This window comes from Ochotona curzoniae, unplaced genomic scaffold, assembly GCF_017591425.1.
Source record: "Ochotona curzoniae isolate NIBS_2020 unplaced genomic scaffold, NIBS_Ocur_1.0 patch4, whole genome shotgun sequence".
Taxonomy (NCBI): Eukaryota; Metazoa; Chordata; class Mammalia; order Lagomorpha; family Ochotonidae; genus Ochotona; species Ochotona curzoniae.
Genome location: NW_024466972.1, coordinates 1,097,842 through 1,109,848, shown reverse-complemented (window position 1 = coordinate 1,109,848; position 12,007 = coordinate 1,097,842). Strand labels below are relative to the sequence as shown.

Below are 12,007 nucleotides of genomic sequence, written 5' to 3'. Positions count from 1 at the left end.
TGAGTGTTCAGCAGAGAAATCCATATCCCCTCTCCAGAAGGACCTGTTTTGCGGTGGTGTGATATGAAAGTTGGGACATGTACATTTTCATGGTTTTTTGGTTTGTTTTTTAAATAAACTTTTGTGATAGTCACAAAATTAACCCTAATGTATTTTTTTTTAAAAGTTTACTTTTCTTTCATTAAAAACAAGCATGCAATCAGCTCAATGTAGTCAGAGGGTAAAAGGACTACAGTGGAGCTGTTGGGGACTTGTGCCCCTCTTAAGCTTAGCTTTAGTGTTAAGTGTTAATAAGTAGTGAGAGAATGGAGTGGACACATACCTTTATTAACATGATACTGGAGAATCTGATTTATACTCAGGGAAATATGAGCCTGCTACCTTTGAGCTTGGGAACCGGGTGGATTGCCCACCAGCTGGGGGGGCAACTCCAGGCTTCTTGTTGGAAACTCGGCAACCAAGACCAAGCATGCAAGAAACCCCGTGTTCTGCCTTCCAAAATCAGCTACCTGACAGGCTCTCACCTGCTGCCCATCTCCTGGTCACTGCCTAGAGCAGGGGGCACTGCCGCCAAGTGGATGAGGAGCAAGGCTCTCGCGCCAGACAAGAGACAGAACCAGGAGGAGGGAGAGAGCATCCAGGCAGGGGGAGGAAGCCAGGACAGTGGACCCAGATATCCCAAGCCTTGGTCTTGAAGGATTGCTCCCAAGGCCAGGTGGTAAACCAGGCTTGAAAAGCAGATTTGCAGAGAGAAGGAGAGATAAAGATCTTCCTTCTGCTGGTTCACTACCCAAATGGCCAGAGCTGAGCCAATCTGAAACCAAGAGCCGAGAGTTTCTTCTGGGGCTCCCATGTAGGTGCAGGGTTCCAAGGACCTGGGCCACTCTCTACTGCTTCGCCAGGCCACAAGCAAGGAGCTGGGTGGGAAGTGGAGCAGTTGGAACATGAACTAGCATCCATACTTGTTAGTGGAGGATTAGCCTGCTGAGCCACTACACTGGCCCCTAGCAGGGCTCTTGGGAACATAAAGACCCTGGGATCAGCTTCTGAGTTGGGTGGCCCCTCAGTGCAATGGCAGTGTCCTTAAAAGGATAAGACAGGGTGGGGGAGGGGCAGAGGGGCCACGTGAGCCCCCAGGCGTGGACAGGACTCCTCCTTGAGGCTCTAAGAACTGCAGAACAACAGTCATCTTGTTTTCAGCCACCCAGGCGGTGATCAAGTGATAGGTCAGCCCTGGGCTCTAACTCCTCCTACCTGGAGTCCAACCCTCTGGGGACTCTACCCCCCTCTCTCTGGCTGACACCATGCCTGTGGGAGCCAGGGAGAGATGGTGCCCAGTGTCCTGACTCCCACCCACAGGGCAAGAGCCGCCTTCCCTGCAGGGGGCAGGCAGAAAATCTGCTTCCTAAATATGTCTGTGACAGAGGCCGACCTTCTCTCAACCCATATCCTAGCCACCCACAGTGTCACCAGCTGTCATTCTGGCTGATTCCTCCCTCCTGCTGGAACTGACAGCCCCAGCCTGTCACCCGGAGGATGCTGGGAAAGGCCTGTCCTCAGGACTGGGAAAGCTAAGACTAAAGCTCTTCCCACCAGAAAACACTGCAGTGGACTTGAAAGCCCAGCCAGTATCATGGGGAGGTCCAGAGGGAGCCCCTGGTTCTGACCTGGCCTAACATACTTGGTCCATCCTCCACTGCTTTTCCAGGCACATTAGCAGGGAGCTGAGTCAGAAATGCAGCAGTCGGGACTTGAACTGGCGCCTGTATGGGATGCTGACACTGCAGGTGACAGCTTTAGCTACTATGCCTCAGCACTGGCCCCATTAACTAACATTTACAGAATATCTCCTTTCTAGAAATAGCTCAAGGCCATGTGTCTGTCCATCATCAGAACAGGTTTGTTTGAGGTCAGGATTAGTATCATGTCCATCTTACAGATGAGAAAACTGTGGCTGTGGAAGTTAAACATTATGTTGGTGATTAAGGAAGTGGGAGGCCGAGAGCTGACCCTGGGATCTCAGTGGTTTGTTTTCAACACCAACCAGTGGAAACTGGAGCTGATGCTTCCAGGCCCACCCCGATCTTCCCCTTGGGTCCATTTGGGGCTGGACTTAACCTGAAAGTAGTTCTTGCCTGCTAACTTCAGCCCCAGACATAGCCCGCAGGCAAGTCCAGTCCAGACCTGCCAGGCCAGAGCAGAGGAGCAGGACCAGGGCCAACTGCATGTCCAGTTCTTGTTCACGGTGGCTGGTGGCTACTGCGGAGACCACCCAGGGTGCCTGCACCCTGGCCAGGAGGTGCAGGGTGGGTGGAGTATATCCAGTTTGTTCTTGCTAGAGAAGGCTCCTCAGCCTGACACTGCAGTTAGGTTCCACTGGAGATGGGTGTGTGCTGACAGGACACAACACACACTCAACCTTGAAGATGAGATCCAAAGCCAGAGGCCATTGCTCACGGATAATCATATCTTAAATATGCTGAGATCATATTATTTTGGAAAGAAGGAATTCAATGCAAATGTTCACACTCATTTTTGCATAAGGCTACTAGAAGGTTGCAGTACACACACGCGGCTCAGGCTGTGTTTCTATCACATGGTGCTGTTCTAGGCTTCATTGAAAAAAAAAACAACAACCTGGAATTCATCCTGATAGCTCCTGGGAAGTGTGTCTTAATCAGGGGAGTGGCATGATCAGATTTGTATATTCCAAAACTCTGAGTGGTAAAAGACTAGACAGAGGCAGGGAGAGCAGTACAGAAGTGTGGCCTCTGGGGTTCAGGTGCGATGGACAACTGTTACCCCCACAGCTCTCATGCCTGTGAAAAATGATAGGCACAACTATATGAAATGTCCACCTTTGTCAACCTAAACTGGCTCCTTATTGAAGGCGATACCAAGAACCAAAGTTGGGACAGTGGGACCACAGAATTAGTAACTCAGAGAGGGACATAAATACCCAGAATTGCAATGAATAAATGATGAGGGAATTAACATAACCCAGTCCTAGTGGCCTCAGGCAAGATTTACAAGAAGGTACCAAGTAGGGAAAAGTTTAAGCACAGTCTATTTGCATAGTATTTCCCTCCCAATAGTTATTGAAGAGGAAAGTAGGACGGTTACAGTGGAAGAAGCTTCCAGAAAGCATTGTCTTGGTCCCCAGCATTAGCAGCCAGACTGTCCTGGGGTAGGGAACAGAGAAAGACATGACTTGCCCCTTGCTCCTAAAGCTCTTCCAAGTGACACAGGGGCCAATCAGGGCAGGGGGCGTTCTGCGAGATGACTGATACGGCTCTTTAAGACTGAGGATCTTCCTGCTGGGAGGAGGCGACAGCAACATGGCAAGAAAATGCCATGGCAAATTCTGGGTTAGGCTCCAAGGAGAAGCGAGACAGACAACAATGTGATCCAAAGAAGTTCTATAGTCTTGCTATTATTTGAAAAGCAGACAGAGAAATCTTCCAACCATTTGCTCCCTCCCCAGGTGCCAGCAATAGCCAGGGCTTGGCCAGGCCAAACCCACATAGCTAGAAGTCAATCTGGCCTCCCATGTGACAGGGATCCAAGTACTTGAGCTGTCCCCTGCTGCCTCCCAGGGTGTGCATTAGCACGAAGCTAGAAGCAAAAGCAGAGTTGGGCTTCAACCCAAATATTCTGATGTCCAAATGGAGTCCGGAGCGCTGGGCCAAACAACATCTGCCCCAAGGTCTACAGTTCGGTCAACATTATCACATGTGCATATCATGGCTAGCTTGGTAAATGTTCTACAGCCATGTGAGACGTTGCCATGAGGAGAATCTAGATGATCAGTATAAGGAACTCTAATTTTTGCAATTTCCTTAGTCTAAAATTATCTAAAAATAATTAACTTAGTGTGTCAAACAAGAAACAAAATGAAGTTCTAAAACTAAATTAATATCAGATGATCATAACACATTTACAGTTGTGGACTTCTTCTAAAGACTCTATTTATTTGAAAGGCAGAGTTACAAAGAGGAGAATGAATCTTCCATCTACCGGTTCATTCCCCAAATGGCTTCAATGGCCAGGGCTGGGGCAGCTTGAAACTAGCTTCAATCACTTTTCTACATAAACATAGGGGGCCAAGTTCTTTCCCATCTGGATCGGAAGTGGAGCAGCATCCCACCTGGGATTCTAGCAGGCATCAGATTTATTCACACTACAGTGCCAGCCCCTGATGGCAACTTTGTTATCAACATCAGTATCCATAGGCATTCAACTCATGAAAACTATTCCAGGGTGGACATTTTGGCAAAGTGGAGTAAGGACCCACTTGGGACATCATATCCATGTCAGAATCCCAGTTACTCCCTGCTAATGCACTGGAACACAGCAGAGGCAGAAGATGGGTAAGTACTTGTGTTCCCACCACCCACATGGGACACCCAGATGGAGTTCCTGGCACCCGGCTTCAGCTTGGCCCAGCCTCAACTATTGCAGGCATTTGTGAAGTGAACCAATGGCTAGCTCTCTTCCTCCCTCTCTTTCAAATAAATTATTCTTTTAAAGATAATGTGATCCTATTCAAATCCAATGATTTATAAGATCCCTAAGCAAAAGTCTGATGGCAGCTGGAAGTGGGAAGAACATAGCCAGTGGCACAATACCACTGACCATACCATTGCTAGGGACTGGGTCTGGGAATGAAAATACACTCGATCCACTGCTTCTGGAGCCCAGCCACTGACTGGGAAGGACCCTAGGGACTCCATGTTGTCGTGGCAAGCCTGCAAAGCCACTCCCTGGCAGCTGTGTTATACCTGGCGGGAGTGTTGGGTTCCCAAGTATTAACAGGCGCACAGAAAACTCCAGGCACTTGTTGGACAGTTGGAGCCTAGTGAGGACACTGTCCCTTACTATGCTATTCAATAGAAGGCTAGACTCCAGGTCAGCAGTTGAGTTGGGCATCACCAAAGATGTCCTCATGGCCACAAGGGGATTCCAGAGCAAACTAAAAACTGTGGCATTCCCTTGGATGTAAATGCCACTTGAGAAATGGCAGTATATATTTCAACCTCAAATCATCAAAAGCACAAGGCTTAAAAACCTGCATGTGGGCCTGGCGGAATAGCTTAGAGGCTGAAGTCCTCACTTTGCACACACCAGGATCCCAAATGGGTACCGCTTCATATCCCGGCTATTCTACTTCCTCCCTTCCAGCTCCCTGCTTGTGGGCTGGGAAAGCAGTAGAGGACGGCCCAAAGCCTTGGAACCTGCACCCATGTGGGAGACCTGGAAGAGGCTCCGGGCTCCAGACTGGCTCAGCTCTGGCAGTTGCAGCCACTTGAGGAGTGAATAGGTGGACGGAAGATCTTCCTGCCTCTCCTCCTCTGAATATCAGACTTTCCAATAAAAATAAATAAATCTTAAAAAAAAAAAAGCCCTTCGCATGTTGGCTCCTTAAACTAAATTGGCTCACGTGATCAATAAATGTTATTTCTGGCCTCCTGGTTCCTTCTAACTTGGTTGTGTGAAAAGTATGCTGGTATAGCTCTCAATTGAGAAAAAATCAGTCACCAAGTCCTTGTCACACTAAGTGATACTGTCAGGATGGAAATGAGGGTGGGTTAACAAATGCAATGAACCAATTCTATATACCAAAGAAAAAATTTATTGTAAACAAGATACAAAGTACAACAAAAGAAGTGCAAATTTTTAAGTCACAAGGATTTTTTTGTTTTGCTTTTAAGAGACTGTTTCCCAAAGAGTGCAAGTTTTCCTGTTAGGAATCTACACCCGGTGTGTGGGAAGATGGTCATATTTTTCACTACGCATTTTAAACGTTTGTATTAGCACTGTGTGCGTCATCCACTATACAACAGAACAGAAATACTGTTAACAAAAGTGAATGTTCTAAGTCATTTTTTTTCCCCTATCTAGTTCCACATCCTCTGAGAATGCCACTGAGCCAGCAGGACGCCATGTGCCCGTCTGCGAGTGGTGTCCCCTTGCACTCTCACGAGCCACACACGCCCGTTTATCCTTGTGGCACGAGGTCCTTACTGAGGACACAGACCGACTGTTTTGAGGAGTTATCTACAGCCCTTGATACCCCTTCTTTATGATATACACTTTCATCTTCAATTTTTTCCCCCTAAACAAAGTGCAGTTTATCTTAGAGTCTAGAGAAAACACATTGGTGTACAATTTTCAAGATCTACACAAGAACTGCAGGCAAACTAAAGATCAAAGCATAATAAAACGCCTAGATATAATCATCTCTGAAACTTTCAAAACAAAAACGAGGGGAGGGGGAAGGGGAGCTACACACTTCAAAAGCAATTAAATTAGTGAGGATTCCGCTTCTCCGGGCCCTCGTGAGTGATATACAGTCAACCAAATACAAGTATCAACTATAGTGTAAAAACAATAGCTGCAGATGTATTTCAATAATTACATCCATGAAGTTGGCTGCAAAGACTAGAAGTAGTAAACAAGGTCTCTAGGAAAAAAACGACACTCTCTGGAATAATGCAAACCGACCTCATCTCTCCACATCTGTACCGTAAGTTCTTGAAACCAGTGCTTGAGAAGAAATCACATTGAAAAGTTGGTCTCAAGTAGCTACAGCAAAAGGAAAGTAACCAATGTGCACACAAACTCTGGATCTGTGCTACCTGTGTTGACATCCTCTGGAACCTTCGAGAAATGTTCAGAGGAATAAAAGCTTCTCCTGTCTCTCTCTCTCGCCTGAAAAGAAATGAAACCTGCCCTTCTGTGACCTCCTGTGGCCCAGGCCGGGCCCTCGCCCAGATGGCGGCAACGGGGCTGCACCACTTGGCAGCCCTCGCAGGAGGGTCCCGACCCGGTAGCATGCACCATTTCCATGCCACCATGGGCTCCTGGCCGTGACTAAAGTCAGTCCCAATCCCTACGGCTACGGCCTTCACTGCGCGGGGGCTGGTGCTGGTGGGAGAGCAATGTCGTTGAGCTTGCTCACTTCCATCTGCCAGTTGGGGAGCTTTTTGGCCGACAGGTGGCGGCGGGCGTGCTTGGTCAAGTGGTCGCTCCTCATGAACCGCCGCTCACACATGGGGCAGGCGAATTTCTTCTCACCAGTGTGGGTGCGCCGGTGCCTGGAGAGCTCGTCGGAGCGGGCGAACCTCCTCTCGCAGCCCTTCCAGCTGCAGCTGAATGGCTTCTCCCCTGAAACAGACAAGTGCAGGCTGCTGTGAGCGCATGGCCAGGATGGTGTGAGCACACACACTCATGCATTGCACAAGAAAGGCTACCAAGGTGGTCAACAGCATCGGATGCCGCTGCTCCATTTTCCACTTCACATTTATGAAAATCCCCCTTATGAAAGCTTTCAAACCTTTCTATTTATCTGAAAGGCAGTTACACACGGGGGTGGAGTAGGGGAGAGTAACTTTCATCCCCTGGTTCACTCCCGACATGGCTGTAAGCCAGGAGCCAGGAGCTTCCTCCAGGCTTCCCATGCAGGTGTAGGGTCCCAAGGCCTTGGGCCTTCCTCTGCTGCTTTCCCAGGCCACAAGCAGAGAGCTGGGTTGGAAACAGCAGTAAGGACTCAGTGTAGCAACCCATGTGGGTGCTGGTCTAACAGCAGCCCTAAGTCTCCCCTATCTCCCCCACAGTCATCCACTCTTCAAACGTTTGTCCTAAATGAACCTGGCCAATACCTGTGTGCGTCCTCATGTGGGCCTTCAGATGCGAACTCTTAAAGTAGGTCTTGCCGCATCCCGGGTGACTACAGATGTGACTTCTGATGCGGGATGAGTCGATCTGAGGCGTGACTTTGGCTGCCGAAGGGGAAAAGCCTGGAGCTGGGGCAATGGGAGACAGTCTGGTACCATGAGGGCTCACCACGGCTGGCTTGGGGCTCTGCACCACTGGTTGGGGCACGACAAACATGACAGCCCCTTTGGGCACCTGAGCCCCCATGAACACGACAGGTGGGCACACAGCTGGTGGCTGGCTGGCTGGAGTGCTGGGCATGACTGTTGTCACCACAGGGTTGCTGGCGGGAAGGGGAACCATCTGGCAGATGACTGGCATGGGTGGCACACCCCCTGGGGAGACTGTGGGTGGAGAGACCAACACCGACTTCTGTGGTTGGGACACGGGGGCTGGTTGGGGCCTGCAGATGACCGTCTGTGAGGAAGGCACAGAAAAGTCACAGAGTGGAGCCGGGGCTTTCTCACTGGCCTCTGCTTCTGTCGGGGTGCTCGGCTCACACGCAGACCTGTTAGGCGACACAGTCGCACATGGCACGTTCCTCCTCGAGGCTTCGGCTGGCAGGTGGGGTCTCCTCCGCAAGGAGCTGTCCTGGCAGTGGAGAGTGCCGGCTGCTTTTACCGGACAGGATCGGTGGTTGCAGAGCTGGGCGTCCGCCGTGTGGCGGATCACGCTGGTGGCCTGAGCCTTGGGGGGCTTGGGGAGGGAGGCAGGGTTCTGGTCTTCCTCCTTGACAGGCACCGCGGCAGGGGCCGCGTGCGGCTTGGCGCTATCCGAGAGGGGTCTGAAGTGTCCAGCAGGTGGCGCCGGTGCCACCAGAGTGGACACCTGCGAGGGCTCGAAGTCTGAGGGGCTGTAAGGTGGGGTCAAACACTGGAAAGAGAAAGGAGAAGCCGGTGGTGAGTGTTGCTGGCTGCTGGGCAGACAGCGCCCGGACTCACACCCCACCCAGCAGGACACTCACAAATGCCGGGATGGTGTGGAAGTCCGGAGTGGTGGGGAGCAGGTTCTCCTCCTCCGACAGATCAGACGCCGGAGTCACCGGCCGGTGCTCCAGGTATTTCTTGAAGTCCGACTTCCAGCTGCAGCTCATGGACATGAGCGCCTCCACCGCCTCGAAGTCGCTCTTCTCCGGGGCCTTGTTCCAGCAGTACCCGCTCTCTCTGGCCCTGTCGGAAATCACCTCCATTCTCTCCTCCTGGGGAAACAGAGGGCAAAGCTCACGTTCACCCTGCGGATCAGCCTCTCTGAAGGAGCCCTGGATCCCGGATCCCCAGCACGGCAGAGGAAGGAGCTCAGCGCCCAGGAGCCAAGCGGGGGACAGAACTCTGACCCACTAGGTCACTCGTCAAGTTAGTCAGGCTTGATTTTATTCTATCTCACCATGATCTGGCTCAGCCTATGACCGACAAGCATTTTTTTAAAGTCAGACAATCATAAACTGTAATATTCCTGGGATTTGTAAAAACCTGGACCAGTCCAAACAGAACCCAATTTCTTAAAATACTGCTTTGAGGCCCAACCCCAGAGACTACAGCACAAGTTCTGCACTGACTTACACAAATGTTTGTGAAATTTCACTTAAACACAGCAATGCCATCATCTCTCTGCTTTTTCACCTAAAGACCAAAAAGTAAGGACTCATTGTGTTCATGTAAAAAAAAAAAAACAACACCAAAAAGCAATGTACCCTTGGAGAAAATCATGAGCCTGGCTTTCTGTGTTTCTCTTAACTCAAAGTCCTCCTATGCTAAAATTGTAAAAAACGCCGCTTACAATGCAATTGCATAACGGCGCGCCTTTATGTAAGCGACCACGGCCAGCGGTTGTAGAAAAGCCCCCGGCCGAAGAAAGGGAAGCCGCGGGCGGGCAGCGGGCAGGGAGAGGGGCGCCGGGCAGGAAGGGGAAGCGCGGGCCGCCGGCGAGCGGGGAGGCCGCCGGGCGGGGGAGATCCTCGCGGGCGGGACCGCCCTCCGCTCAATGAGGCCGCGGGTGAGTCACTGGGAACATTCCCCGCCGCGCGCACGTCTCGGCGGCCCGGCCCCGCCATTGGCCAGCCTGCCGGCGGCCCGCGCTCCCATTGGCTGGAGGAGCCTGGGGGCGGGGGCGAGGCATGTGAACAAAGCGTGATCAGCGGCTGCTCCGCGCGGCGCAGGAAACGTGAACTGGGAATTGCCGCGCCGTCACCTTTCCCCTACTTCCTGCGGCCGCCGGCCCCGCCCCCGCGCCGGGCGGGGAGGGCAGGAGGAGGGGCCACCAACCGCCCCGCAGCGCGCCCGCCCCCGGCGGCCCCCGGAGCCGCCGTTCCCTTAGGAACCGACTGCGGGGCCGGGCCTCGCTGCCGCCCCTGGCGGAGGCCGGCGCCGGGTCACTCGGGGACGAGCAGCCTCCCGGGCGCAGCCGCTCCCGGCCCGCCCGCGGCCTCCGCCTCAGCTGCGGGCGGAGGAGGAGGAGGAGCCGGGTGCCCGCGGAAAGCCGGCCGCCGCCCTCCTCCGCCTCCCCGGGGGCCCGGCCGAGCCCTCGGCGCTTCCCGCCCACGCGGCCCGCGGGGACCCGGGGCCACCCCGTCGCTGCCCGCGCCGCGCTCCCACCGCGCCGGCCCCCGCGCCCGCCGGGCCCCGCAGACGGCCGGCCCCCGCAGGCGGCGGCTCCAGACGCGCCGGCCCCCGCGCCCGCCCCGACACGCGGCCCCCGCGTCTCGCGGCTCCCCGCCCGCCCGCCCGCCTCTCCCACCCTCCAGAGGGGGCCGTCTGCGGGCGGCCACCTGCCTCCGCCGGCGATGGAGTGGGCGGCTGGCGTGGGGGGAGGCAGGGAATCCCTTCCCGACGTCTGCCGGGCACGGGGGGGTACTCGCCCCGGTCGGTGGTCGCCCAGCCCGCGTGCCGTGCCCCGCTCCGTCTGCGGAGCAGCCCCTTGCCCGGGGTCCTCGGGCGGCAGCCTCCCCGTAGCCCCCCGACCCCTCCCCAGCCAGCGCAAGGTGGGGGGTAGCCCCGTCGCCTCTCCCGCAGCTCCCCCCCACCTCCTCCACGCTGGGTCTCCCTCAGCCGGGCAGGGAAGGCGCTACCCGGTGCCAGGTGCAACGGGGGGCTCCCTTCTCTGCGCTGCCCACCTCCACGCTGCCCGGCGGGGTTCCTCTGCCCTCGCCTCTCCATCACCTGCCGCCTGAGCTGTCCCCACGGGGGCTGCCCCGTCCCCTCCTCCGTGCCCAAGTAGCGCCAAGAGCTCGCTCCTTAGGGTCCAGGTCCCAGTCACGCGACACACGCCCTCGCTGATGCCCACCGTCCGCAGACAGGACGCCCCTTCCTCGCTCGCCCCCCGCCCGGGGCGCCGCTGCAGCCCCGTGCTCCCGCGTGGGGCGGCAAGCTGTCGGGGGGGCTCCCGGGGTTCGCGTCCTCGCTCGGAGCCCCCCGAAGACACGGCGGCATCCTCACCGTAGCCTGCTGAAGGGAAGCGCCGAAGTTGAGCATGTCGGGCCGCCTGGGTCGCTCGCGCGGCGCTGCCTCGCCTGCGGGTCTCGCTCGGGCGCCGGGAGACACTCGACGCCGCCGCGCACCGCGCCGTCTGCCCCCTCCCCATTCAGGTAGCCGCTCCGCCTGCCTCGCGCCGCGGGCGGGGGCGGGGGCGGGGCCTGCCGGCAGCCAATGGGCGGCAAAGGTGTGTGAGGCGCCGGCCAATGGGCTCGCGGGGCCACGCGTGATCAGCGGCTGCCCGGCAGCGTGAAGCTGTGTCAGTGGAGCGTGTACACAGTCCCCGGCGGCGCGCTCCGTCGGCCCGGCCCCGGGGAACTCCCGCGGCCACCTGACTCCGGGGCGCCCGGGCCCGCGCCCACCCCGGCCGCCCGGCCCCCTGCCCGGCGGCCCACAGGGGGCGGCGCCGAGGGCGGGCGCGTCACGGGGAGGTGCGGCGGCGAGGGCCGGCCCCACGTGGGAGGGTGGGGTAGGGAGGGCCGCCCGCTCCGCCCTGTCCCCCTCCGCTCCGGGGCCCCGGCTCAGCCCGCCACCGAGTGGGCGGGACGCCGGCCGGCTGGCCGGGCGGGGGAGGCGGCGGCTGCGAGCCAAAGGGGCGCGAGCCAAGAGATCTGCCTGGGAAGCGCCATCCTCTCGCGCGTCTGGCGAGAGAGCCGAGCTCGGGGACCGACTGAGCCGCCGGAGCCTGGCGGAGGCGCGGGGGACCCCCGCACCAGGGCAGGAGGCGAGCGGAGGAGGCCTGTCGCCGCGCGGCCACCTGCTCCCTCGGCCCCCACCACGGCCGCCCCCGCCGCCCTGCAGGCGTCCGCGCCCCGGCCGCCCGC

General features: G+C 56.1%; 1 protein-coding gene across 1 annotated transcript; it reads right to left on the bottom strand.

Moving 5' to 3' along the window:
- Positions 1 to 5,616: 5,616 nt before the first annotated feature.
- LOC121167599 (Krueppel-like factor 10) lies at positions 5,617 to 11,252 on the bottom strand. Its single transcript, XM_040997100.1, has 4 exons — positions 11,148 to 11,252; positions 8,681 to 8,914; positions 7,662 to 8,589; positions 5,617 to 7,167 (listed from the first exon to the last, which is right to left on the bottom strand). Exons 1-4 carry the CDS (start codon positions 11,181 to 11,183, stop codon positions 6,908 to 6,910), a joined length of 1,458 nt encoding a protein of 485 aa, XP_040853034.1. The 5' UTR covers positions 11,184 to 11,252; the 3' UTR covers positions 5,617 to 6,907.
- Positions 11,253 to 12,007: the final 755 nt, after the last annotated feature.

Excerpts from the sequence above, each read along its gene's own strand:
- LOC121167599 (XM_040997100.1), bottom strand. The coding sequence starts at position 11,183 with ATGCTCAACTTCGGCGCTTCCCTTCAGCAGGCTACG. Across the intron at positions 8,915-11,147 it reads CTTCCCTTCAGCAGGCTACG|GAGGAGAGAATGGAGGTGAT; the intron begins GTGAGGATGCCG and ends CTGTTTCCCCAG. Across the intron at positions 8,590-8,680 it reads TCCACACCATCCCGGCATTT|TGTTTGACCCCACCTTACAG; the intron begins GTGAGTGTCCTG and ends TTCTCTTTCCAG.